The sequence below is a fragment of the Vipera ursinii genome (genome assembly GCF_947247035.1).
Source record: "Vipera ursinii genome assembly, chromosome: 3".
Taxonomy (NCBI): Eukaryota; Metazoa; Chordata; class Lepidosauria; order Squamata; family Viperidae; genus Vipera; species Vipera ursinii.
The window spans coordinates 6057499-6080345 of NC_139516.1; the positions used below are offsets into that span (position 1 = coordinate 6057499).

A 22847-nucleotide genomic window follows, 5' to 3' on the forward strand; every position below is an offset into this window, starting at 1 on the left:
ACCCAATTGACTTTGCTTGTCAGAATTCAGTTGGGAAAGGTCGCAAATGACGATCACATGACTCCGGGATGCTAAAACTGTTGTAAATAAATGCTGGCCCACATTTTGATCATGTGACCGGGGGGGGGTTGCTGCAAAAGTACAAAGTCCGGCTACTTTTTGCAGTGCCACTGTAAGTTCCAATGGTCACTAAACAAATGGTTGTAAGTCAAGGACTACCTGTACTCCTATAGTACAGGTAATCCTTGACTTACGTCACAATTTAGCGCCAAATTTCTGCTGCTAAGTGAGATATTTGTTAAGTGAACTTTATCCCATTTTACAGCAGTAAATCACTGCAGCTGTTAAGTTAGTAACATTTATTTTATTTTTTAATTCCATTTAATTCCATTTACATGGTTGTTAAGTGAATCTGATTTTGCTTGTCAGAAGGTCACAAAAGGGGATCACGTGACCCCGGGACCATGCATCCGTCATAAGTATGAGTCAGTTGCCAAGCGTCTGAATTTTGAATATGTTACTATGGGGATGCTGCAATGGTCATAACTGTGAAAATTGGTCGTAAGTCACTTTTTTCAGTGATGTTGTAACTTCGAACAGTCACTAAATGAACTATTGTAAGTTGAGGACTACCCTGTACTGCTTTTTTAGAAGCAGGGATTATGTCACCACTAAGAAAGTACCTGGGGAATTGTCAAAAAAAAAATGTCAACATTGTCCTTTCTTTGAGGTGATTAAATTTTCTGCCTGATTTCTGCGCTCAACAGTGCAAGCATTCTATGCTGGGTTAATTCTTGACTAGGATTGTTTTTTTCCCCCCACAATATATCTCGAAGGATTTACAATGTTGTTGACATTCTTGCGTGAGCCTTTTTTTTCTCGGCAGAATATTTTGAAATCTCCAGGGCGCTGCACACCTTCTTATAACGATTCTATTTTATTTTATTGTGTTTATTTTATTTAATCCCTGCATTCCTCTTCCCTGTTATTTTTTTTTCTTCTGCTTCTTCCTTGCTTTCTTCCAATAGTTTATCTGGCTGTCCCATTGCAGCTGCTGAAAAATTAGCCAAAACTCACGAGAAGCAACAGCCTCCATCCAGCGACCCTTCAAAAAATCACTCGAATTCAGATCGGATCCTCAGGTAATCCAGCCAAATGGAGCTAACCTCTGTTTCTCCTTCTCCTCTCAAAAAGCCAGTTACACTTTAGGGAATGTGTGCCCTAGCCTGGCCATTTTAAGACCTGTGGACTTCAACCCCCAGAATTCCCTAGCCAAGCTATGCTGGCTGGGGAATTCTGGGAGTTGAAGTCCACAGGTCTTAAAGTGGCCAAGGTTGGGCACACCTGATTTAGGGAAATGGCAGGATCCCTCCCAGCCACTAATCCATCTCTGACCGTCAAATAAATAACGATAAAAAAAAATGTAATATTCCCAGTCAGGGCACACTGAATCCGGAAGGTCTTCTGTAGCGTCCATTAATTCTGAGCTGACAGGCCAAAAACGGTTTTTAACTGAGTCCCAAGCCACATCTTACTGTGTACACAGCAATGCAGATGGCCCAACAATCACACTGATTGTGTTGACATTATGAAGATGGAAAGGACAGGAAGTTCCCCACCACCACCACGTCCCATTTTTCATTTTCTGTGGTGTGTTAACATTTCTTCACAGCTGGGTGGACTGGATGTGGGCGCTAGTTAATTATTCGATGGTTTAATAAACTGGCTCTCTGCACTTCTCATGATTTGCTGATTAGAGACTGCATCCATGTGCCATCTGAGGTAGCTGCTGCAGGGCCAAATTGCAAAGGAAGTGCCAAGGTTTTGATTTCAAAAATCGCTTTACTTAGAACTACCGAACTACTAGCACCATTGATTAAGATCTCTGCCTCTCAGGCTAAACCCTATGATTAACAATTAAGCGAACGAGGTATCTCTAGTCCGGGGGTCTTCAAACTTCGCCCTTTTTATGACTTGCAGACTTCAACTCCCAGAATTCCTGAGCCGCCATGGAACTCCTTTTTACAACCTTTTTTTGGCCATGTTTGTTAAGTGAATTACACAGTCGTTAAGTAAATAAGTTTCCCCCATTGCAGGGGAGGGCAACTATGGCCCCTTTGCGACCTGTGGACTTCAACTCCCAGAATTCCTGAACCAGCCATTGGGAGGAAGTGGGCAACTATGGCTATGCTGACTAGGAATTCTGGGAGTTGAAGTCCACGAGTCATAAAAGAGCCAAGCTTGCCTACCCCTGGACTAGTCACTAGAAGACTTACAAGGTCCCTCCCAACTGTATTATTCTGTTATCTTCTGTTATCTGACTATGTGAAAAGCTGGAATGATAATTTTAAAAAGTTCAATAACAGAGCATTAATTTTCAGGGTTGAGGGAAATAAAAACTGAAGTCTGAAGTCCAGGAGCCAGTAAGTGAATTGAGCAAGTATTCTTGCTAAAAACAGGTTGCCTAGAAGTGGAACTTCCAACTTTGTCACTTCTTCAGATCAAAAGCACAGAGCCAGAAATAAATCAGAACAAATCAAATTAAAGCTTCCAAAAACAGACAAAGTCATAAAATCCAATAATGCCTGAGCTGTTTGTGGATTGGTGTAAACCCTTTCATTCTATTGAATTAAGTCTGGATTTTACTATCGCTCTCTAAAGACACTACGTTTTCTATCAGATGTGAAAATTGGTAACACTTAGAATCATTCATTGTTTCCCAGAAGCATATTTATAATCTCTTCCATTTTGCTATATACCTTCCCCTTTTATACTTCATACTATGTGTTTCTAAATGGATTCTGTTCCAGAAAAAAAAAAGAATTTGAACACAAACAGTATCTATAGCCTCAACTCCCAATTGCTCAGAAAATAATTCCAAATGATTTTCTTCATATTATAATAAAATACTGTGATTGGATTTTATTGGATTTGATCTTTCCTATGTTTGTAAAGCAGTAGAGTAACAGAGTGAGCGCCTGTTACTCGTCCCAGCTTCTGCCAACCTAGCAGTTCGAAAGCACATAAAAATGCAAGTAGAAAAATAGGGACCACTATGGTGGGAAGGTAACAGCGCTCCATGCGCCTCTGGCGTCCAGTCATGCTGGCTACATGACCAGGGAGACGTCCTCGGACAAGCACTGGCTCTTTGGCTTTAAAACGGAGATGAGCACTGGCCCCTAGAGTCAGAAACGACTAGCACGCGTGTGCGGGGGAACCTTTACCTTTACCTTTATGTTTGTCTTTAATGGATGAATGTGAGGTATCCTTGGTGCTTTTTGAGTTTGGCTGTTTTCTTGCAGACGCTTCATTACCAAACTAGGTAACATCATCGGTGCTAAAAGGGATGAGATTTGCTCTCTGTTTATATATAAGGCCCTTCTAGCACTGATGATGTTACCTAGTTTGGTAATGAAGCATCTGCAAGAAAACAACCAAGCTCAGAGAGCACCAAGGACCCAACAGTCGTCGTTCTCCTCCTCCTCCTCCTCCTCCTCCTCCTCCTCCTCCTCCTCCTCCTCCTCCTCCTCCTCCTCCTCCTCCTCCTCCTCCTCCTCCTCCATAAACCTCACTTCCTTCTACCACTGATGATGTTACCTAGTTTGGTAATGAAGCGTCTGCAAGAAAACAACCAAGCTCAGAGAGCACCAAGGACCCAACAGTCCTCCTCCTCCTCCTCCTCCTCCTCCTCCTCCTCTCCATAAACCTCACTTCCTTCTAGCCCTGATGATGTTACATAGTTGGGTAATGAAGCATCTGCAGGAAAATATCCAAGTCAGAGAGCATCAAAGACCCCCCCACAGTCCTCTTCCTCCTCCTCCCCCTCTCTTCCTCCCCCTCTTCTCCACAAACCTCATTCCCTTCTCGCACTGATGACACTGCCTAGTTGGGTAATGAAACATCTGCAAGAAAACCACCAAGCCCAGAGAGCACCAAAGACCCCTCATTTCAACCCTGAGCTGCAAATGTTCTCCTCTGTCGGAAAGATGACTGTATATTTCCTGACAGGGACCCTTATAGCCAAGTTGTTTCTCACACGTTCGCCCAGAATCGTGAACGTCTCACCAAAGTTCCCTCTTTTCCTTTCTCTTTTCTTCAGGCCTATGTGTTTTGTGAAGCAACTCGAGGTGCCTCAGTATGGAAATTACAGGCCCAACATGGTTCCTTCCACGCCAAGGGCCAACTTGGCCAAGGAGCTGGAGAAGTACTCCAAAGTCACCTTCGATTATGCAAGTTTTGACGCTCAGGTTTTTGGCAAACGCATGCTTGCCCCAAAGATTCAGTCTAGTGAAACCTCACCTAAAGCCTTTAAATGTAAGTTGCGTCTGGTCATGGAAGGCCATTGGGAGAATGGATTTATGGCGGGGGCGGGGGGTTGTGGTTATTTATTTGTGGTCCAGCCAATTGGACCAATATAGACCAGCTGACTTTCTTGTGTAAGGCGGGACTAGAACTCACAGTCCCCTAGTAATTAGTCCAAAGTCACCCAGACAACTTTCGTGCCCAAGGTGGGACTGGAACTCACCGTCTCCTTGTGATTGGCTCAAAGTCACCCAGCCACCTTTCTTGTCTACTAAGGCGGGTCTAGAACTCACAATCTCCTGGTGATTGGCCCAAAGTCACCCAGCCGACTTTCCTGTCTAAAGTGGGACTAAAACTCACAGTCCCCTAGTGATTGGCTCAAAGTCACCCAGCCAACTTTCTTGTCTACTAAGGCGGGACTAGAACTCACAGTCTCCTGGTGATTGGCTCAAAGTCACCCAGCAGACTTTCTTGTCTAAGGCGGGAGTAGAACTCACAGTCTCCTGGTGATTGGCCCAAAGTCACCCAGCAGACTTTCTTTTCTAAGGCAGGAGTAGAACTCACAATCCCCTAGTGATTGGCCCAAAGTCACCCAGCCAACTTTCTTGTCTAAGGCGGGACTAGAACTCACAGTCACCTAGTGATTGGCCCAAAGTCACCCAGCCGATTTTCATGCCTAAGGCAGGACTAGAACCCAAAGTCCGCTGATGATTGGCCCAAAGTCACCCAGCTGACTTTCATGACTAAAGCAGGATTAGAACTCACAGTTTACCACTTTCTGGCCTGGGTGCCTTAACCACTAAACCAAACCGGGTTCTTGCTGTCGGAGTATTAGAGGAAGGAGTTTTTCCATGCTGTGTTGAATTCCTGCAGGAAAGACAAGGGAGCAAGAAATAAACAAATGGCTGAAGCCATCCACACCTTTCTGCCTCTCTTGCTCCCTTTTTACAGGCAAACCTTTTCCAAAGGTTTCCACTTCCCCCAGCCACAGCCCTTCCAGCAGTTACGTGAAGAACGCTTCGTCTTCGTCCACAGGCTTCGACTACTCCCATGACGCCGAAGCCGCCCACATGGCTGCCACCGCCATTTTGAACCTCTCCACCCGCTGCTGGGAAATGCCTGAAAACCTCAGCACCAAGCAGCAAGATCTCTCTGGCAAGGTGAGCAGGCGAGAGTGAACAGCCCCATGGAAGCGTGACAGGGAGTCCTGGACTTACCCCAGTGCATTGAGGGACCGTTCCAAGCTACAACACCTGTGAACAAAGGGACTTAACGACCGCCTTTCACACAGTCACTGCAGCGATCAAGAATAGAATAGAATCTAATAGAATCTAATAGAATCTAATAGAATAGAATAGAATAGAATAGAATAGAATAGAATAGAATAGAATAGAATAGAATAGAATAGAATAGAATAGAATAGAATAGAATAGAATAGAATAGAATAGAATAGAATAGAACAACCTGCCTCCAGAAGCGGTGAATGCTCCAACACTGGAAGTTTTTAAGAAGAGACTGGACAGCCATTTGCCTGAAATGGTATAGGGTTTCCTGCCTGAGCAGGGGGTTGGACTAGGACAGGGGTCGGCAACCTCGGCTCTTTTATGACTCGTGGACTTCAACTCCCAGAATTCCTGAGCCAGCTATGCTGGCTCAGGAATTCTGGGAGTTGAAGTCCACGAGTCATAAAAGAGCCGAGGTTGCCGACCCCTGGACTAGGATGACCTCCAAGGTCCCTTCCAAATGATGATGATGATGATGATGAATAGAATAGAATAGAATAGAATAGAATAGAATAGAATAGAATAGAATAGAATAGAATAGAATAGAATAGAATAGAATAGAATAGAATAGAATAAATATGGAATGGAATAGAATGGAATAGAATAGAATAGAAAATGGAATAGAATAGAATAGAATAGAATAGAATAGAATAGAATAGAATAGAATAGAATAGAATAGAATAGAATAGAATAGAATAGAATAGAATAGAATAGAATGGAACAACCTGCCTCCAGAAGCGGTGAATGCTCCAACACTGGAAGTTTTTAAGAAGAGACTGGACAGCCATTTGCCTGAAATGGTATAGGGTTTCCTGCCTGAGCAGGGGGTTGGACTAGGATGACCTCCAAGGTCCCTTCCAAATGATGATGATGATGATGATGATGATGATGATGATGATGATGATTAGAATAGAGAATAGAATAGAATAGAATAGAATAGAATAGAATAGAATAGAATAGAATAGAATAGAATAGAATAGAATAGAATAGAGAGTTGGAAGGGACTTTGGAGGTCATCTAGTCCAACCCCCTGCTCGTGGAGGAAACTCTATATCATTTCACGCAAATGACTGTCCAATCTCTTCTTTAAAAAGTTCCAGTGTTGAAGCACTGACAACTTCTGGAGGCAGGTTGTTCCACTGGTTATTTATTCTAACTGTCAGGAAATTTCTTCTTAGTTCTCAGGAAATTTCTTCTTAGTTCTCAGGAAATTTCTTCTTCGTTCTCAGGAAATTTCTTCAAAGCAAAAGTGAGATGCTTGGCAAGTGACTCACATTTATGACAGTTGCACTGTCCTGGGGGGAGGGGGGGGAATCTGATCCCTTTTTGTGACCGTCTGACAAGCCAACTCAACGGGATTCACTTAACAACTGTGCTACTAACTTAACAACTGAGGCTTACTCAACTGGCAAGAAATTCAAATTAACAAAGGTTCCACTTAGGAACAGAAATTCTGGGCTCAATTGTGGTCATGAGGACTACCTGTATTTATTTATTTATTTATTTGTTTGTTTAATTTGTATGCCACCCTCACTGATACAGCAACGCTGGGCAGCTGGCAATATAAAAATGTAAGCTGTAAATCATAATAAGGGTCTTAGCCCGGCGTGCCCTTCGCTAAATAGGATACAAGCCAGACGGTTAGATTAATACCTTTTTATTTGTGCATAAGTGATCTTTACAATGCATAATTTGTTGTCGCGTGGTAGCCCCTGGGCGGCGTGCGATGCCCGCTTGCAGATCTCGGAAGCTACGTTCTACTGCTTCCGAAATGTTTTTGATGTATGGCAGGGCGCGCCATGTGTTCGGTCTTGTACCTCGTTTATTCCTTTCTCTCCCCACCATGGTGTGCATTACCTAGTTTGGTAATGAGATATCTGCAAGAAAAAACAACCAAACTCAGAGAGCACCAAGCACGCCACAGATAATTCCGGTGTAAGACAGTTAGGTCCACCCCCAACAGGAGGGTGTCCAGAAAAACAGCCGGTTTTGAGTTTGCAGGATTGAAAGAAGACCTCGTAAATGAGCTGTCAAAACTTTCCACCTTTCAGCCCACGGACATTGAAGTGGATGAAAACGGGACTCTGGACTTAAGCATGAACAAGCATCGCAAACGCGAAAGCAACTTCCCCAGCAGCAGCAGCTGCAGCAGTAGCCCCAGCATCAAATACCCCGACGTGTCCCAACGCCAAAACTGCACCAGTGCCACCTCGCCCCAGTCCAGCCACACCTCTCGCCAGGATGAGTGGGACGGGCCCATTGACTACACCAAACCAAACCGACAGCGAGAAGAGGAACTGGAGGAGGTAAACTGGAGGAGGAGTTGCAAGGCTCCTCGGACGTTGCTTACCTTTCTTAGGGTGGGGAGAAGACTCAGCCCTGCACCCTGAGTGGGCTGTGGGGAGGGGAGACAGGAGGAAGAGAGGGGTTGGGCAGGGGAGCAAGCATCTCAAAAGGGACCCCCGTTCAGAGGTAGGCAACCTTGGCTCTTTTATGACTCGTGGGACTTCAACTCCCAGAATTCCTGAGTCAGCCAGGCTGAGGGGAAAGGGAGAGGTTTCCAAGCTGAGCCATGCTGGCTCAGGAATTCTGGGAGTTGAAGTCCACGAGTCATAAAAGAGCCAAGGTTGACTACACCTGGCTTAGGCCTAGGCCGCTTTATGACTTGTGGACTTCAACTCCCAGAATTCCTGAGCCAGCCATGCTGAGGGGAAAGGGAGAGGTTTCCAAGCTGAGCCATGCTGGCTCAGGAATTCTGGGAGTTGAAGTCCACAAGTCATAAAAGAGCCAAGGTTGACTACTCCTGCCCTTGTTTCTTGGACTGTAAAGGTGAGGGCGGGGGAAGATCTATTTTGAGACTAGCAAGGTCGATGTCAACCCTTTGATGTAGGATCCAATCTGGGTCGGGTCACCGGGACCGAAGTTTTCGTCTGCCGAACTTTCGGATTCATGCTAGATCCCATCTTCAGGGAACTTCTCACTAGCTAGACAGAAGTTCCCTGAAGATGGGCTCCAGCCCAAATCCAAAAGCTCAGAAGGTGGAAACCTCTGGTCCCAGTGACCAACCCAGATTGGATCCTACACAGTGGTGGAATTCCAATGCCTAAACAACAACCGGTTCTCTTATTCGATCCAGGCCTGGGCCCCTGAGGCCTAGAATGGACTTCCTGAAGTGGCATCCATGCATTTCCGATGGGCCATTCTAGGCCTCAGAGGCCTAGAACGCACTTCCGGAAGTGGCATCCAAACACTTCCAGCAGGCCATTTTAGACCTAGGAGGCCACCAAGGCCTAGAACGGACTTCCTGAAGTGGCATCCATGCATTTCCGATGGGCCATTCTAGGCCTCCGAGGCCTAGAACGGACTTCCTGAAGTGGCATCCACGCACTTCCGGCGGTCCATTCTAGGCCTGGAAGACCTCCAGGCCTCCAAGGCCTAGACTAGACTTCTGGAAGCCAGCAGGTTCTTTGAGTACAGCAAAGATTTAGCTACCTGTTCTACCAAATTGGTGCAAACTGGCTGAATCCCACCACTGAACCTACAACACTATCCTGGGACACGTATATTCGCCTTCACTCGTCAGCCATTTGAGTTGGTCCAGACAAGAAGCACCAAGCATGATTACAGATAATCCTCAAAAATGGGTCTACATCCTGTGATCAGCTGACACAGATTACCTAAGCACAGAATCAGTTAAGAACAGATGTGTTTAATTAATTACATCCCACCTTTATTATTTTTAACCAATAACTCAAGGCAGTGAACATATCTAATACTCCTTCTTCCTGCTATTTTCCCCACAACAACAACCCTGTGAGGTGGCTTAGGCTGAGATAGGTAACTAAACTAAGGGTTGTTAAGTCGAGGGCTATCTGTATAGAAAGCCAGGTGTTGACTCAGTCCCAAATGTCTTAATGGGCGTCTCAAGGTTCTTTGCTATGTTCTGGGATATTTTTCTTCCCGGTTTTGCTTGGGATTTCCTTGCAAACTTTCATTCTGCTTAACTTTCTCAAGATTAGCCATGTGCTGTCTGCTGGGACTTATACCAGTTGTGCCAGTACCGCAATCTAAAGACACAACATACACGCTAATATAATGTCAATTTCTGTTCACTTGTATCCTTGAAAATGCAAGCAGTTTTTCAAAGAATGGGGCTTTTCTGCCCATTGGAAGAAAAAGGTCATTTAACATTTATAAGCAATAATGTACAACAATACAGCAGAGACCTTTGGATTAAGCATTGCACTCCAGATGGAAACCTTTCTTTAATATCAGAAAACAATTGAATGTGCTTTGCAACGGTCGATCAATACCATCCTTAGCTGTACGCTCCAACGTACGACGTTACCTTTATTAACGTCTTGGAAATTATATTTAACCTTGATATAAATTGTTATCTTTGAAGGTTTAAATTGCCTTAGTGCCCACAATTTAGATTGCACCCAGCTGATGTGTGCATTTCTTAATGTCTTGTTTGCCTCTTCTAATAAAATAATTGAGGAGGGAGTGGGGGGGGGCAGAGAGGAGGAAAGATTATTTGTTTGGCATATTTCTGTATTAACTGAATTGTGCTTGCAAGACATCTTAGGCACTTATATTGAAGGATGTTATGTACAGCCAGAGGAAACACCTCTTGGGTGATCAGGGTCTGATACGTTATGAGTCTTTCCTGCCGGGTAGGCCCGGCAGGAAACACCACCCGATAAAGTAATTCTACTTTACTGTAAAGCTACATGTGAGTCTGAAAGAGCAATGTTCTTTGCAGCCTGAGGAAATAGGAAAAGTCTCTTGTGAGGTTCTTATCTGGCCCACTATACAGCTGCAGGCTATACTGTCTCTTATCTTGATTATTCTTTACCTTATCTCCCGGGGTCTTTCGCTCATGCCATTACAGGCACTGAGAAGAAACAACACAGCTTCTCCATGTGTATTGCAGATTGAAAAAGCTGAGCTTAACATCAGGAATCTGGTAGCATGTTTTCCAACAAACGTTGGTAAAAAAAAATTGTTGAAATTTAGTAAAAGCAAACTGAGCAAACTTTTTGTTAGCTGCAGCTCACTGGCCTTTCTGTGTATCTGGTGAAGGAAACTACAGCTCACCAATACTTCTGCCTCTTTTCTTTTTCTTTCTTTCTTTCTTTCTTTCTTTCTTTCTTTCTTTCTTTCTTTCTTTCTTTCTTTCTTTCTTTCCTTTCTTTCTTTCTTTCTTTCTTTCTTTTTCTTTCTTCCTTCCTTCCTTCCTTCCTTCCTTCCTTCCTTCCTTTCATCTCACATAAAATCCTAGACAAAGCCGCCAATGAAAATGACAAGATTGAAATAGGACAAACATACATCAGGTACCAGACCACCCATATCATTGACTCCCCCTCATTCAACCCCTTCCTAGCCCAAAGCTTTGGGCAAGAACCCAAATCTTCATGGACTTCTGGAAGATTAAAATTCGGGGTGCCTGGAATCTCAGGTGGTGCATCTCCAAGGTCCCATGGGATCAAGCATTGAAGGCAAGAGACCTGGGGTGAACCCAATAGCATTTGTTAGTCAGAAAAGATGTTCCTTTTATTTCTTTGAATTTTATTCCACCTTTATTATTGTTTATAACTAACCTGAGGTGTTAGTTTATGCACGTTAGCTTATAACGTAACACCTAATACTCCTTCCTCCTCCTATTTTCCCCAAAACAACAATGCTGTGAGGTGGATTGGGCTGAGAGAAGGAGACTGGCCCAAAGACACCCAGCCAGCTTTCATGCCCTAAGGCAGGACTAGAACTCACCAACTCCTGGTGATTGGGCCAAAGTCACCCAGCCAGCTTTCATGCCCTAAGGCAGGACTAGAACTCACCCTCTCCTGGTGATTGCCCCAAAGCCATCTAGGTGACTTTCATGCGGACGATGGGACTAGAACTCACGGTCTCCTGATGATTGGCTGTTGTCTGGTTTCTAGGCCAGCCACAGACTGGCTCTTACCAGACCCCTCTTGATTTCTCGCTACCGTAGACTAATATAACTTTCCTCCCGTAAAATTCACAGACTTCGGGAGCTTTATCCCCACCGTGGATCTGCAGGGTGCTCCGATCCTCAGGATAAATCTCCTCAGTGTCTTTATAAGCCAGAATCGACTCTGCTGACTTTTCTCTTCGCCTTCCCATGTTTTAACCCACATTTTAACTCACGAACCCCACTCAGGAATTCTCTGGAGTTTTGCCCCAAGTGCCTTGGGGGTAGTTCTGCCAAGCTCCCTCTACTCCCTCTGGAAAATTAACTGGGTTTGCTTTTTTTTTTTTGCTTTTTTTTTTTTGCAGTCAGAACCCGCTGCTCATTCCTTCGCCTCCTCGGAAGCCGACGAACAAGAAGTCCCCGAAGAAAACTTTGAAGAAAGAAAATATCCCGGGGAGATCACCTTAACCAACTTCAAGCTTAAGTTCCTGTCCAAGGAAATCAAGAAAGAGTTACTCACGTGAGTCTGGCCGCTTGGCTAAGCAGTCGTGTACCAAAAAGATCCCCAAAGGGGAGAAGCTCCTCCCTCTCCCTTTATAAAACGTTTATTTTATTTCCAAAGTTAAAAGACCAAAAAAAGAAAGAGAGAGAGAGAGAGAACAAAACCAAACCAGAAAACATAAAAAGGAGAAAAGAAAAAAAGACAACAAAACCAGGATAAAAAATGCGCCTAACCACAGAAATAACAAAGATACGGGTAGTCCTCGACTTACATCCACAACTGAGCCCCATATCTCTGTGGCCAAGCGAGACGTTTGTTAAGCGAGCTTTGCCCCAATTAACAACCTTCCTTGACGCGGTTGTTAAGTGAATTACTGCAGGGGTGAAGTTAGCACCTCGGTTGTTAAGTGAATCTGGCTTCCTCACTGACTTTGCTTGTCAGAAGGTCGCAAGAGGGGATCACATGACACCCCCCACCCCAGGACACTGCAACTGTCGTAAGTACGTGCCAGTTGCCAAGCATCTGAATTTTGGCGGTGCGACGGTGGGGATGCTGCAACGGTCGTTAATTATGAAAAACGGTCACGGGTCACTTTTTTCAGTGCCGTTGTAACTTCAAACGGTCACTAAATGAACGGTTGTAAGTCAAGGACTTCCTGTACACATAATTGTACCGCTCTGGTGAACTACAGATAAATACCGTATTTATCGGCGTATAACACGCACTTTTTCTTCCTGAAAATAGGGGGCAAATGATGTGTGCGTGTTATACGCCGATATAATGTTAATGACCCATAGTTATTTATTTGAAATTTCAGTTTTTTTCCTGAAATTTCCTTTTTAAAATGAGGTGCGTGTTATACGCCGATAAATACGGTATATTTCAGCAGTAATAGTTTCCCCCGCACTACCGTTGCAAAACAGGTCCACTGTTTAGGAAATTCTAGATCTCTGTTTACTGAATTACCAGTATACGGCATTAAAAAAATATTTCAAAGATAAAAATCTATTATCGGTCAACCAGTTTCACCTACCATCTATCTCAGGGGTCCCCATTACCGGGCGGTGGCCTGAAGAGATGGCCAGTGCATGCGCATGTGTGCATGCACTCACCCTCCACACTCATGCTTGTGCTGCCCGAGCATCCCGTTGGTGCTAGCGTCGCCCCGCCCCCAAGTGTCCCGCCGGTGCTAGCATCACCAAATTTGTGGTGCTCGCACAGGCCCGTTTGCATGTGCACATGCGCTCACATGTGGCCTGTTTGCACATGCATGTGCGCTCATGCATGGCCCCTTTGTGTGTCCGTGCGCGTGTGTAAAGGTGCCTGCCTTTCCGGGCTGCCAAACCAAAAAGGTTGGTGACCTCTGATCTTGTCTACTATAGAATAAAGCAGTTAACGGGTAGTCCCGACAGCAAGCTAACTTCCACAGTTACAGTTCTGTGAACCATCTATGATTGTTTTGTAACTCGCAGAAAGTTCACAAACGGCTTCTAATTTACCAGAAACCTACTGCCACAGAGTCCCCAGCTCTCTTCTAGTTTACTTTCGTCTAGATTCCTGTATTTGGCAGGGGTCGGACTCCGTTGAAGGGGCCTGCCCCACCGTAGGACTCTGTCACGCAATTCTACAAAAAAAGAGATAACTTGGCTGGATGAATGTCTTTGAGACATTCAAAGGTCACGCTAGAAAGTGCGAAAGAGTGGTAGAAGTTTGAAACCAGCTTCCAGCCGAGGTAGCGGATCGGTCATCAATAACTGAGCTGAAACATGCTTGGGCTATGTCAATCATCTGGCCAAAAATTAAAAAAATAAAACTAAAAAAATAAGTAAATAAATTTAATTTTAAAAATAATAAATAAGTATGTCAAAAATGACTAGCATTGATGATGTTGCCTAGTTGGGTAATGAAATGTCGGGCAAGAAAACCACCAAACTCCAAGAGCACCAAGGATCCCACAGTCCTCCTCCTCCCCTCTTCCACAAACCCCACTTCCTTGTAGCGCTGATGATGTTGCCTAGTTGGGTAATGAAACGTCTGCAAGAAAACAACAAAGCTCAGAGAGCACCTAGGACACCAGAGTCATCGTTGTCGTCATTGTCGTCGTCCTCCTCCTCCTCCTCTTCCTCCTCCTCCTCCTCCTCTCTTCCACAAACCCTACTTCCTTCTAGCATTGATGATGTTGCCTAGTTGGGTAATGAAACATCTGCAAGAAAACAACCAAGCTCAGACAGCACCTAGGACACCAGAGGAGTCATCGTCGTCGTCGTCGTCGTCCTCCTCCTCCTCCTCCTCCTCCACCTCCTCCTCCTCTCTTCCACAAGCCCTACTTCCTTCTAGCATTGATGAAGTTGCCTAGTTGGGTAATGAAACATCTGCAAGAAAACAACCAAGCTCAGACAGCACCTAGGACACCAGAGTCGTCGTCGTCGTCGTCCTCCTCCTCCTCCTCCTCCTCCTCCTCCTCCTCCTCCTCCTCCTCTCTTCCACAAACCCTACTTCCTTCTAGCATTGATGAAGTTGCCTAGTTGGGTAATGAAACATCTGCAAGAAAACAACCAAGCTCAGAGAGCACCAAGGACACCAGAGTCCTCGTCCTCCTCCTCCTCCTCCTCCACCTCCTCCTCTCTTCCACAAACCCTACTTCCTTCTAGCATTGATGATGTTGCCTAGTTGGGTAATGAAACGTCTGCAAGAAAAACACCAAGCTCAGAGAGCATCATTTCCCCCCCCCCGCTTATATTAAAAAAATAACAAAAAATCTCCTTTGATCTCCATGGATCACTAGATCTTCTTTCTGCCATCCGTTTTCTATGTTTCTGCATTCAAAATCCCAGCCAAGATTTATTCAGGTTTCAGAGAGGAAGGATTTTATTTAACCCCAAAGCTGTCCCTGATATGTTGATGCGAAGAGCCGTTCCATAGGGTCTCTTCTTAAATTGAAGCTTTGCCACGATTTAAGAATTGGGGTGGGGGGGGATAGGAGCGGTTAATCAGAGCCACCCCAAACTTACGTCTGTTTGAAGCGGTGATAAATGCATTTTATTTACATTCATGCTAGAATGTTTGGTGATGCTCTGGGAGCAGAAAACAACTTTTCCTAAACATATTGCTTTGCTTCCTTGTTTGCACACTGTCACAACCGCTTCCGAAATGTCCCGCCCTCTTTGCAACCTCCTTGGCGGAGGGAGCGGCGTTTCTCCTGCCCTGCGATTGCAGAAGGTTGAGGGGTGGTGGTGGATAAAATTGTGAGACAGAAGGATTAAGTAGCATTTGCGATTGTTAGATCCTCGCGGGTTGTTGAGTCTTTGAAATTCATATTTGGAGGTGTGATTTTTTTTTCCAAGTGGAAAAGGGGAGGAGGGGGTGTGCAATGGATGTAATGCATCTATTGGAATAAATGCACAACACACGGCAAGGTAAAAGTCGTGAGCAAGTTTCTTTGCTTTAGCTTTTAGGAATGTTGAAAGAAAAAAAAAAAGGATAAGAGTTTATATTTACACGAATACCTTCATTGGCACTCTTTCCCTGTGGTTGTAGATTCTCTTAAAAACCAATTTTTTTTCTCTCTCTGAAATCTACTCCTCAACTCGTCTAGCCTCTCTACTTTTAATATTCTAGGGAGCTGAGATAAACTTCAGCCTCTGGTTAATCGTTAAGAGGATTTAGCTGCTTAGCTACAATATTAAAGGACTTGGCACGGTTCTCACCTTTCGAATTAAAAAGTTGACGAGCCTGAGAGAATCCGTGGTACAAGAGTCAAGATGTTCAAATCTTTTTGGAACATTTACTTGGTTTAAAGGAGCTTTCCAGCTGCTTAACCACTGACCTCATAGCCACATCTGCTAATGGAAGAGACAACGATGGCAGGTTAACAGAATCCCAACGGTTGAGTTCGTATAACCTTGCATTTGACAAAGAAATAAACCATCTGATGGCTTAATGTGAGGGCACGGTTCATGCAACATGGTAAAACATAGAGTCATACAACGGGAAGGGACCTTGGAGGTCTTCGAGTCCAACCCCCCGCCCAAGGCAGGAGTCCGTGATGGCGAACCTTTTAGAGACCGAGTGCCCAAACTGCAACCCAAATCCCGCTTGGGTGCCGGGTGGGCGTGGCCCATTGGCTGGGCGTGGCCCATTGGCTGGGCGTGGCCCATTGGCTGGGCTTGGCTGCAGTAGTAACGGCAGACTGGGTGGGACTAAAAAGTTCAACCAGTCAATTCCAACTTTGCGAGATCTTTTTTTTCCCGCGAGAAGTTGAAATTGATTGATTGAACCTTTTTTTTTTTGCACACGACAGCGGAAGCCTAAAGTAAAAAGGTTTTATAAAACCCAGATGAAGGCCTAGGACTGGGGCGACGGCGTGCGTGCCCACAGAGAGGGCTCTGCGTGCCACCTGTGGCACGCATGCCATAGGTTCGCCACCACGGCCTTATACCATCCCAGACAAATGGTTGTCCAATCTTTTTTTGAAGACCTCCAGTGATGGTGCACCCACAACTTCTGGAGGCAGGCTGTCCCACTGATTAATTGTTCTCCTTGTCGGGAAATTTCTCCTTAGTTCTGGGTTGCTTCTCTCTTGGTTTAGTTTCCATCCGTTGATTCTTGTCCTGCCCTCAGGTGCTTTGGAAAATAAGTCAGCCCCCTCTTTTCTGGGACAGCTCTTAGCGCATGTCACCCCTAAGCCTTCTCCTCATTAGGCTAAACATACCGAGTTGCCTTCATCGCATGCTTTAGCCTCCAGATCCCTTAACATCTTTGTGGGTCTTGCCACCTCCAGGTTTACGAGCCAGAAGAAAGTAGCAATGATGCTACCTAGTTGGGTAATGAAACGTCTGCAAGAAAACAGCCCAGCTCAGAGGGCACCAAGGATCTCATAAAAGAAGTGATATTTTTTTTCCAGCTGAGAATAGGCAGCTGCTAACCACTCAGTGAGGGACGTGGTGGCTCAGTGGGTTAGGACGCTAAGTTGTCAAACAGAAGGTCGGCAGTTTGGCAGGTCGAATCCCGAGTGCCGCGGAACAGAGTGAGCGCCTGTTACTCGTCCCAGCTTCTGCCAACCTAGCAGTTCCAAAGCACGTAAAAATGCAAGTAGAAAAATAGGGACCACTATGGTGGGAAGGTAACAACGTTGCGCACCTTTGGCGTCTAGTCATGCCGGCCACATGACCACGGAGATGTCCTCGGACAAGCGCTGGCTCTTCGGCTTTGAAACGGAGATGAGCACCGGCCCCTAGAGTCAGAAACGACTAGCACGCGTGTGCAGGGGAAGCTTTACCTTTACCTTTTAACCACTCAGTAACTACTTCATATGATAAGCCAGCTTGATCCCTTTCTGTAACCAAGCCGTCATGGCATAACACGGCAAGGGCAGTTAAATTTCCCAAGGGGGCGTATGAGAAATTGGGACTGTTATGGAAGGCTGAACCAATAGGGCTGTGAAAATACATACCGTATTTCCCTGAAAATAAGACCCAACCGGAAAATAAGCCCTAGCATGATTTTTCAGGACGCTTGTAATATAAACCCCATCCCAAAAAGAAGCCCCATTAGAGATAATCAGCCAGAAGGACGCATTTAGTACCTTATTTCCCTGAATATAAGCCCTATCCAGAAAATAAACCCCAATGAGTCTTTTGGAGCAAAAATTAATATAAGATCCAGTCTTATTTTTGGGGAAACATGGATAGACACACAAGCATGCAGCTACATTAATTGGGGGGGGAACCCAGCAGTTGCCTTTGAAATACGGGTAGTCCTCAACTTACAATGGTTCATTTAGTGACGGTTGAAAGTTACAACGGCATTGAAAAAATGACTTATCACCATTTTTCACCCTTATGACTTTTGTAGCATCCTGATGCTCACGTGATCAAAATTCAGATGTTGGGCAACTGAGTTCATATTTATGACCGTTGCTGTGTCCTGAGGTCACGTGATCCCCTTTTGCGACCTTTTGACAAGGAAAGTCAATGGGGGAAGCCAGATTCACTTAACAACCGGGTTACCAACTTATCGACTGCGGTGATTCGCTTAAAAACTGTGGCAAGAAACTTTGTAAAATGCGGCAAAACTCACTTTAACAAATGTCTCTCTTTTTTTTAATATAAATTTTATTGATTTTTTTAATTTTACATCCAGGTATTTATGAAGCAATACGGAGGTTGGGTAATTGATAGTAAACAATAGTAAATAACAAGTCATTTGGAGATAGGTCAAGTTACATCAACAAGAATTCCCTCTCCAATTCCCTTAATTATGATAGCATAGTCAAATTAATACATTTCTAATTATAACGCAATCAATTAGCACAATTTTCTTTATATTTTCACATATACATATCCATGTCCTGTTTTTACGTTTTATTTAATTGGAATAAAATAATCCGAACTAGCCTATAATATATAGAAGAAAACTTAGTTTTCGGGTAGCCCACGTTTCCCCATTTCATTATATAGTAATTATCCTGTCACATATACAATACATATATTGTTCATTTCAGACAAATGTCTCTTTAACAGCAGAAATTTGGGGCTCAATTTATTTATTTTTATTTAATTGAATTTCTATACCGCCCTTCTCCCGAAGGACTCAGGATTTGTGATCCTAAGTCGAGGACTACCTCAAAAAGCAGTGGCATACACTTATTTACATTTGATTTCTAATGTCCAATTGACCTAACGTGGGCCAGACCAAGGATCATAAAATGCCCAGGTCTAATCTATGGCCTATTCCCATTTTATCCATAGGATGGGCTGTGAACTAATCTTACAAATCCTCTCTCCATTTTCTCTGGCACATTATAGGAAATCAGGATGTCAAATTACTTACTTCTTGGGGAAGATTTGTCTTTAAACAGCAATCAATTTATCATTCCTCCCCTTAAGGCAGGGATAGGCCACATTGGCTCTTTTATGACTTGTGGACTTCAACTCCCAGAATTCCTCAGCCGGCATGGCTCAGTTTGGAAACCTCTCCCTTTCCCCTCAGCATGGTATATAAGTTCCCCTCAGCATGGTATATAAGTTTAATAAAATAAAATAAATAAATAAATGGCTGGCTGGCTGAGGGATTCTGGGAGTCCACGAGTCATAAACGAGCCAAGGTTGCCTTCCCCTGCCTTAAGGTGATGCTTCAGGATTCTGTTTGCAAACTAGGCAGATACATCAGTAGTCCTTGACTTACGACCACAATTTTTGAGCCCAAAATTTCTGTTGTTAAGTGAGACACTTGTTAACTGAGTTTTGCACCCTTTACAACTTTTCTTGCCAGAGTTCTTAAGTGAATTGCTGCCATTCTTAAATTAGTTGTTCAACTTTGCTTGTCCAAAAGGGAATCACATGAACTTGGCACACCGCAACCGTCATAAATATAAAGCAGCTGCCAAGCATCTGAATTGTGATCCCGTGATCATGGGGATGCTGGAAAGGCCGTAACTCTGACAAACAGTGATCAGTCACATTTTTCAATGCCGTTGTAACTTTGAAGGGTCTTTAAATGAACCATTGTAAGTCAAGGACTTCTGTATAAAAGAATATGATAGGTAAATTTGTAGATATATAAAAGATTATAAGTGAAGGTTCGTTAACTGAGCTTGTGGGTTGGTTTCTGAACATTTCATTACCAGTCTAGGTAGCATCTTCAGTGGAGTTACAGTAAGGGGGTGTCTAGTGATGCTTCAGTGTCTGTTTATAAGGGCTTTGTATGGTCAATAGGTATGTGATGGTGAGGTCACATCAGGTCAGGTGATCGATGGGTCTTGTGATGGGTCAGGTGTGGGTGTGTTAAGTGAGGGTCTTGTGGGTCTTGTGATAGATCAGGTGTGGGTGTGTCAAGTGAGGGTCTTGTGATGGGTCTTGTGATGGATCAGGTGTGGGTGTGTCAAGTGAGGGTCTTGTGATGGGTCAGGTGTGGGTGTGTCAAGTGAAGGTCTTGTGATGGGTCAGGTGTGGGTGTGTCAAGTGAGGGTCTTGTGATGGATGAGGTGTGGGTGTGTCAAGTGAGGGTCTTGTGGGTCTTGTGATGGATCAGGTGTGGGTGTATCAAGTGAGGGTCTTGTGATGGATCAGGTGTGGGTATGTCAAGTGAGGGTCTTGTGGTGGGTTTCACACCTGATGGGTCTTGTGATGGGGAGGTTACATCGTGAGGGTCATGGGGGGCGTGGGGGTGAGGTGCTGGGGAGGGGGGCTTAGTAAGAATATAATATTGCTGCTCACCAGATGTAGCTCTACAAAGCTGTCCAGCACCCCAGAGAAGCTGATTGGACTTCTAAAAAATCCCAAAAACTCTGTTATAATTCCAACCACCCAAATTTCTATGACAAAAGAGAGAGAGAGAGAGAGAGAGAGATTATCTTCTCCTTTTTCCCCTATTTTTAGGTATATATTTTTTCACATATGCACGAATCTTACTGGTTTCTTTATATTTTTTGGCCACTCACGTTTTTTTCCCCATAATTATTTTCGTTCAGTTGCCCTACCCCAGGCTGTGATGGCAGCGGACACATCACGGGAAATTATGCTTCTCATCGCAGGTTAGTTAACCTTACCTACCCTTACTCTTTTCGGATTCTGACCGTCTCTTTAAAACAAAAAATTAAAATTAAAAAAATCTTTTCTTTGAGAAAAATAAAAATAAAAAAGTGTGGATACTTTGGTTCTGTTCCAGGGCTGGGCAACTACGGGAACTTTATGACCAGTGGACATCAACTCCCAGAATTCCTGAGCCAGCCAGGCAGCTCAGGAATTCTGGGAGTTGAAGTCCACCAGTTATAAAGTTGCTCCAATTGCTCAGCCCTGTCTGTTCCCTCTTCCCCTTGCTTTGATTTTCCCAACTATTTTTTTTTTTTAGCTTACCCAAATATTCCATCTCTTCTTTTTCAGCCTTTCTGGTTGTCCTCTTGCTGACAAGAGTCTCAGAAACCTCATGGCTGCCCACTCTGCTGACCTCAAGTATGTTTGCGCTAAACTCAGATCTCTGTTCCTTTTCCCCTAATCCTCCCCGCTTCTTATTCTTTGCTTGCAATTTCCCTTTAAAACCGAAATCTGCCTGGGAGCTGATTTTACCTACCGAGTACCAAGTAGTCCTTGACTTGCAACCATTGGTTTAGTGGCCAAAGTTACAACAGCCGCGAAAAAAGTGAGCGCTTTTCACACTTACGACCGTTGTTGCAGCATTCCCCACGGTCATGTGATCAAAATTCAGACGCTTGGCAACTGGCATGTACTTATGACGGTTGCAGTGTCCCAGGGTGTGTGTGTGTCATGTGATCCCCCTTTGGCAACACTTCTGGTAAGCAAAGTCAAATGGGGAAGCCAGATTCACTTAACATCTGCGTTTCTTACTTCACAACCGCAGTGATTCACTTAGCGACTGTGGCAAGGGAGATGGTAAAAATGTGGCAAAACTCACTGAACTCACTTAGCAATGGAAAATTTTCTGGTCGTAAGTCAAAGTCTACCTGTTTTGGATTGGGAAGGGACACAGAGTTTGGATGACAGTAGGAAAAATTGCCTGAATCTCAGGCAGATTTTGATTGGCCATCCAACCAAAGGGAGATGGATTGTTTATAAATTCACACTGATTTATATATATATATATATATATATATATATATATATATATATATATATATATATATATATATATATATATATATATATATATATATATATATATAAAATTTATTTATTATTTATTTATTATATATTTATTATTTATTATTTATTTATATATTTGACTCTCAGGCAGATTTTGATTGGGCATCCTTGACTAATGCAACTTATTTTTCCCCCAAATCTCTTTAATGGTTTTCTAGTAAACAATGCAATATTAGCAGTACGTCTCCTGTCTAACAGTGCTGGTTTTGTTAGCAGAATTGACAACTCATGGACCACAAACTACGAAGACAGCAAATGCCTGGTACACACTGGAAAAAGGGTCCAAGGTTTTTCAAAGAACGGTCTAGCTCAGGCAACCTCGGCTCTTTTATGACTCGTGGACTTCAACTCCCAGAATTCCTGAGCCAGCATGACTCAGCATGGAAACCTCTCCCTTTCCCCTCAGCATGGCTGGCTCAGGAATTCTGGGAGTTGAAGTCCACGAGTCATAAAAGAGCCAAGGTGGCCTACCCCTGGTCTAGCTTCTCCCTCAGTTACACTTGAGAATATCTATCAGTTCTTTCTGCAGATGACGGCATCATTTTTCTTCTTCAATTAAAACTCGATTAGCTAAGTCTTCTTTACACATCACTGCATTCAAAGTTACTACAAGTAATTCTCAACCTAGGATCAAAATTGAACCCGGAATTATTGTCGTAAGTCGTGGCAGTCGTTAATCAAGTCACTATGACTGCAACCAATTTTACAATTCTTTTTTTACAGTGATTCTTAAACGAACACCGCAGTCATCAAGAGAAGGCCACACTTGTTACGCAAACCCATTACACCCTGTAGGTGGTGGTTGTTGTTTTTTTTTTGGACAGAAACAGGAAGTAAACACCAGTTTCCGGCAAAAAAAAAATGTCACAAATCACCATCATGTGACCATGGGATCCAAATGGCCATAATAGCGGAGCAGTTGCCAAATGCCCAGTCACGTGACCACAGGTGGGCAGCCATTGAAACTTGGAAACCACATTGTAAGTAGCTCCGAGGAGATCTGTTGTAGCTTCGATCAGCCGTTAAGTGGCCAGTCGTAAGTCAGGAACTACCTGTATTCAGCAGGGTCAGAATAATGGCAAGACTTCATCGGTATATATTTGAGTGGAATTGTATTTGCAGAAGGAAGGGGAATTCAGAGAAAAAAAGCACACAATGCTATGCTG

General features: G+C 44.0%; 1 protein-coding gene across 1 annotated transcript in view; it reads left to right on the forward strand.

The window, feature by feature from the left end:
• Positions 1–22847, forward strand: part of MYT1 (myelin transcription factor 1) — a gene marked incomplete at both ends in the record, with an annotated part of 92878 nt that overhangs the window by 30202 nt on the left and 39829 nt on the right. The window contains 7 exons of the mRNA XM_083360834.1: positions 1029–1142; positions 4100–4314; positions 5254–5462; positions 7637–7891; positions 11886–12040; positions 20493–20555; positions 20905–20973. Of these exons, the coding sequence (XP_083216960.1) occupies positions 1029–1142; positions 4100–4314; positions 5254–5462; positions 7637–7891; positions 11886–12040; positions 20493–20555; positions 20905–20973 (1080 nt within the window). The remainder of the gene's footprint in view (positions 1–1028; positions 1143–4099; positions 4315–5253; positions 5463–7636; positions 7892–11885; positions 12041–20492; positions 20556–20904; positions 20974–22847) is intronic.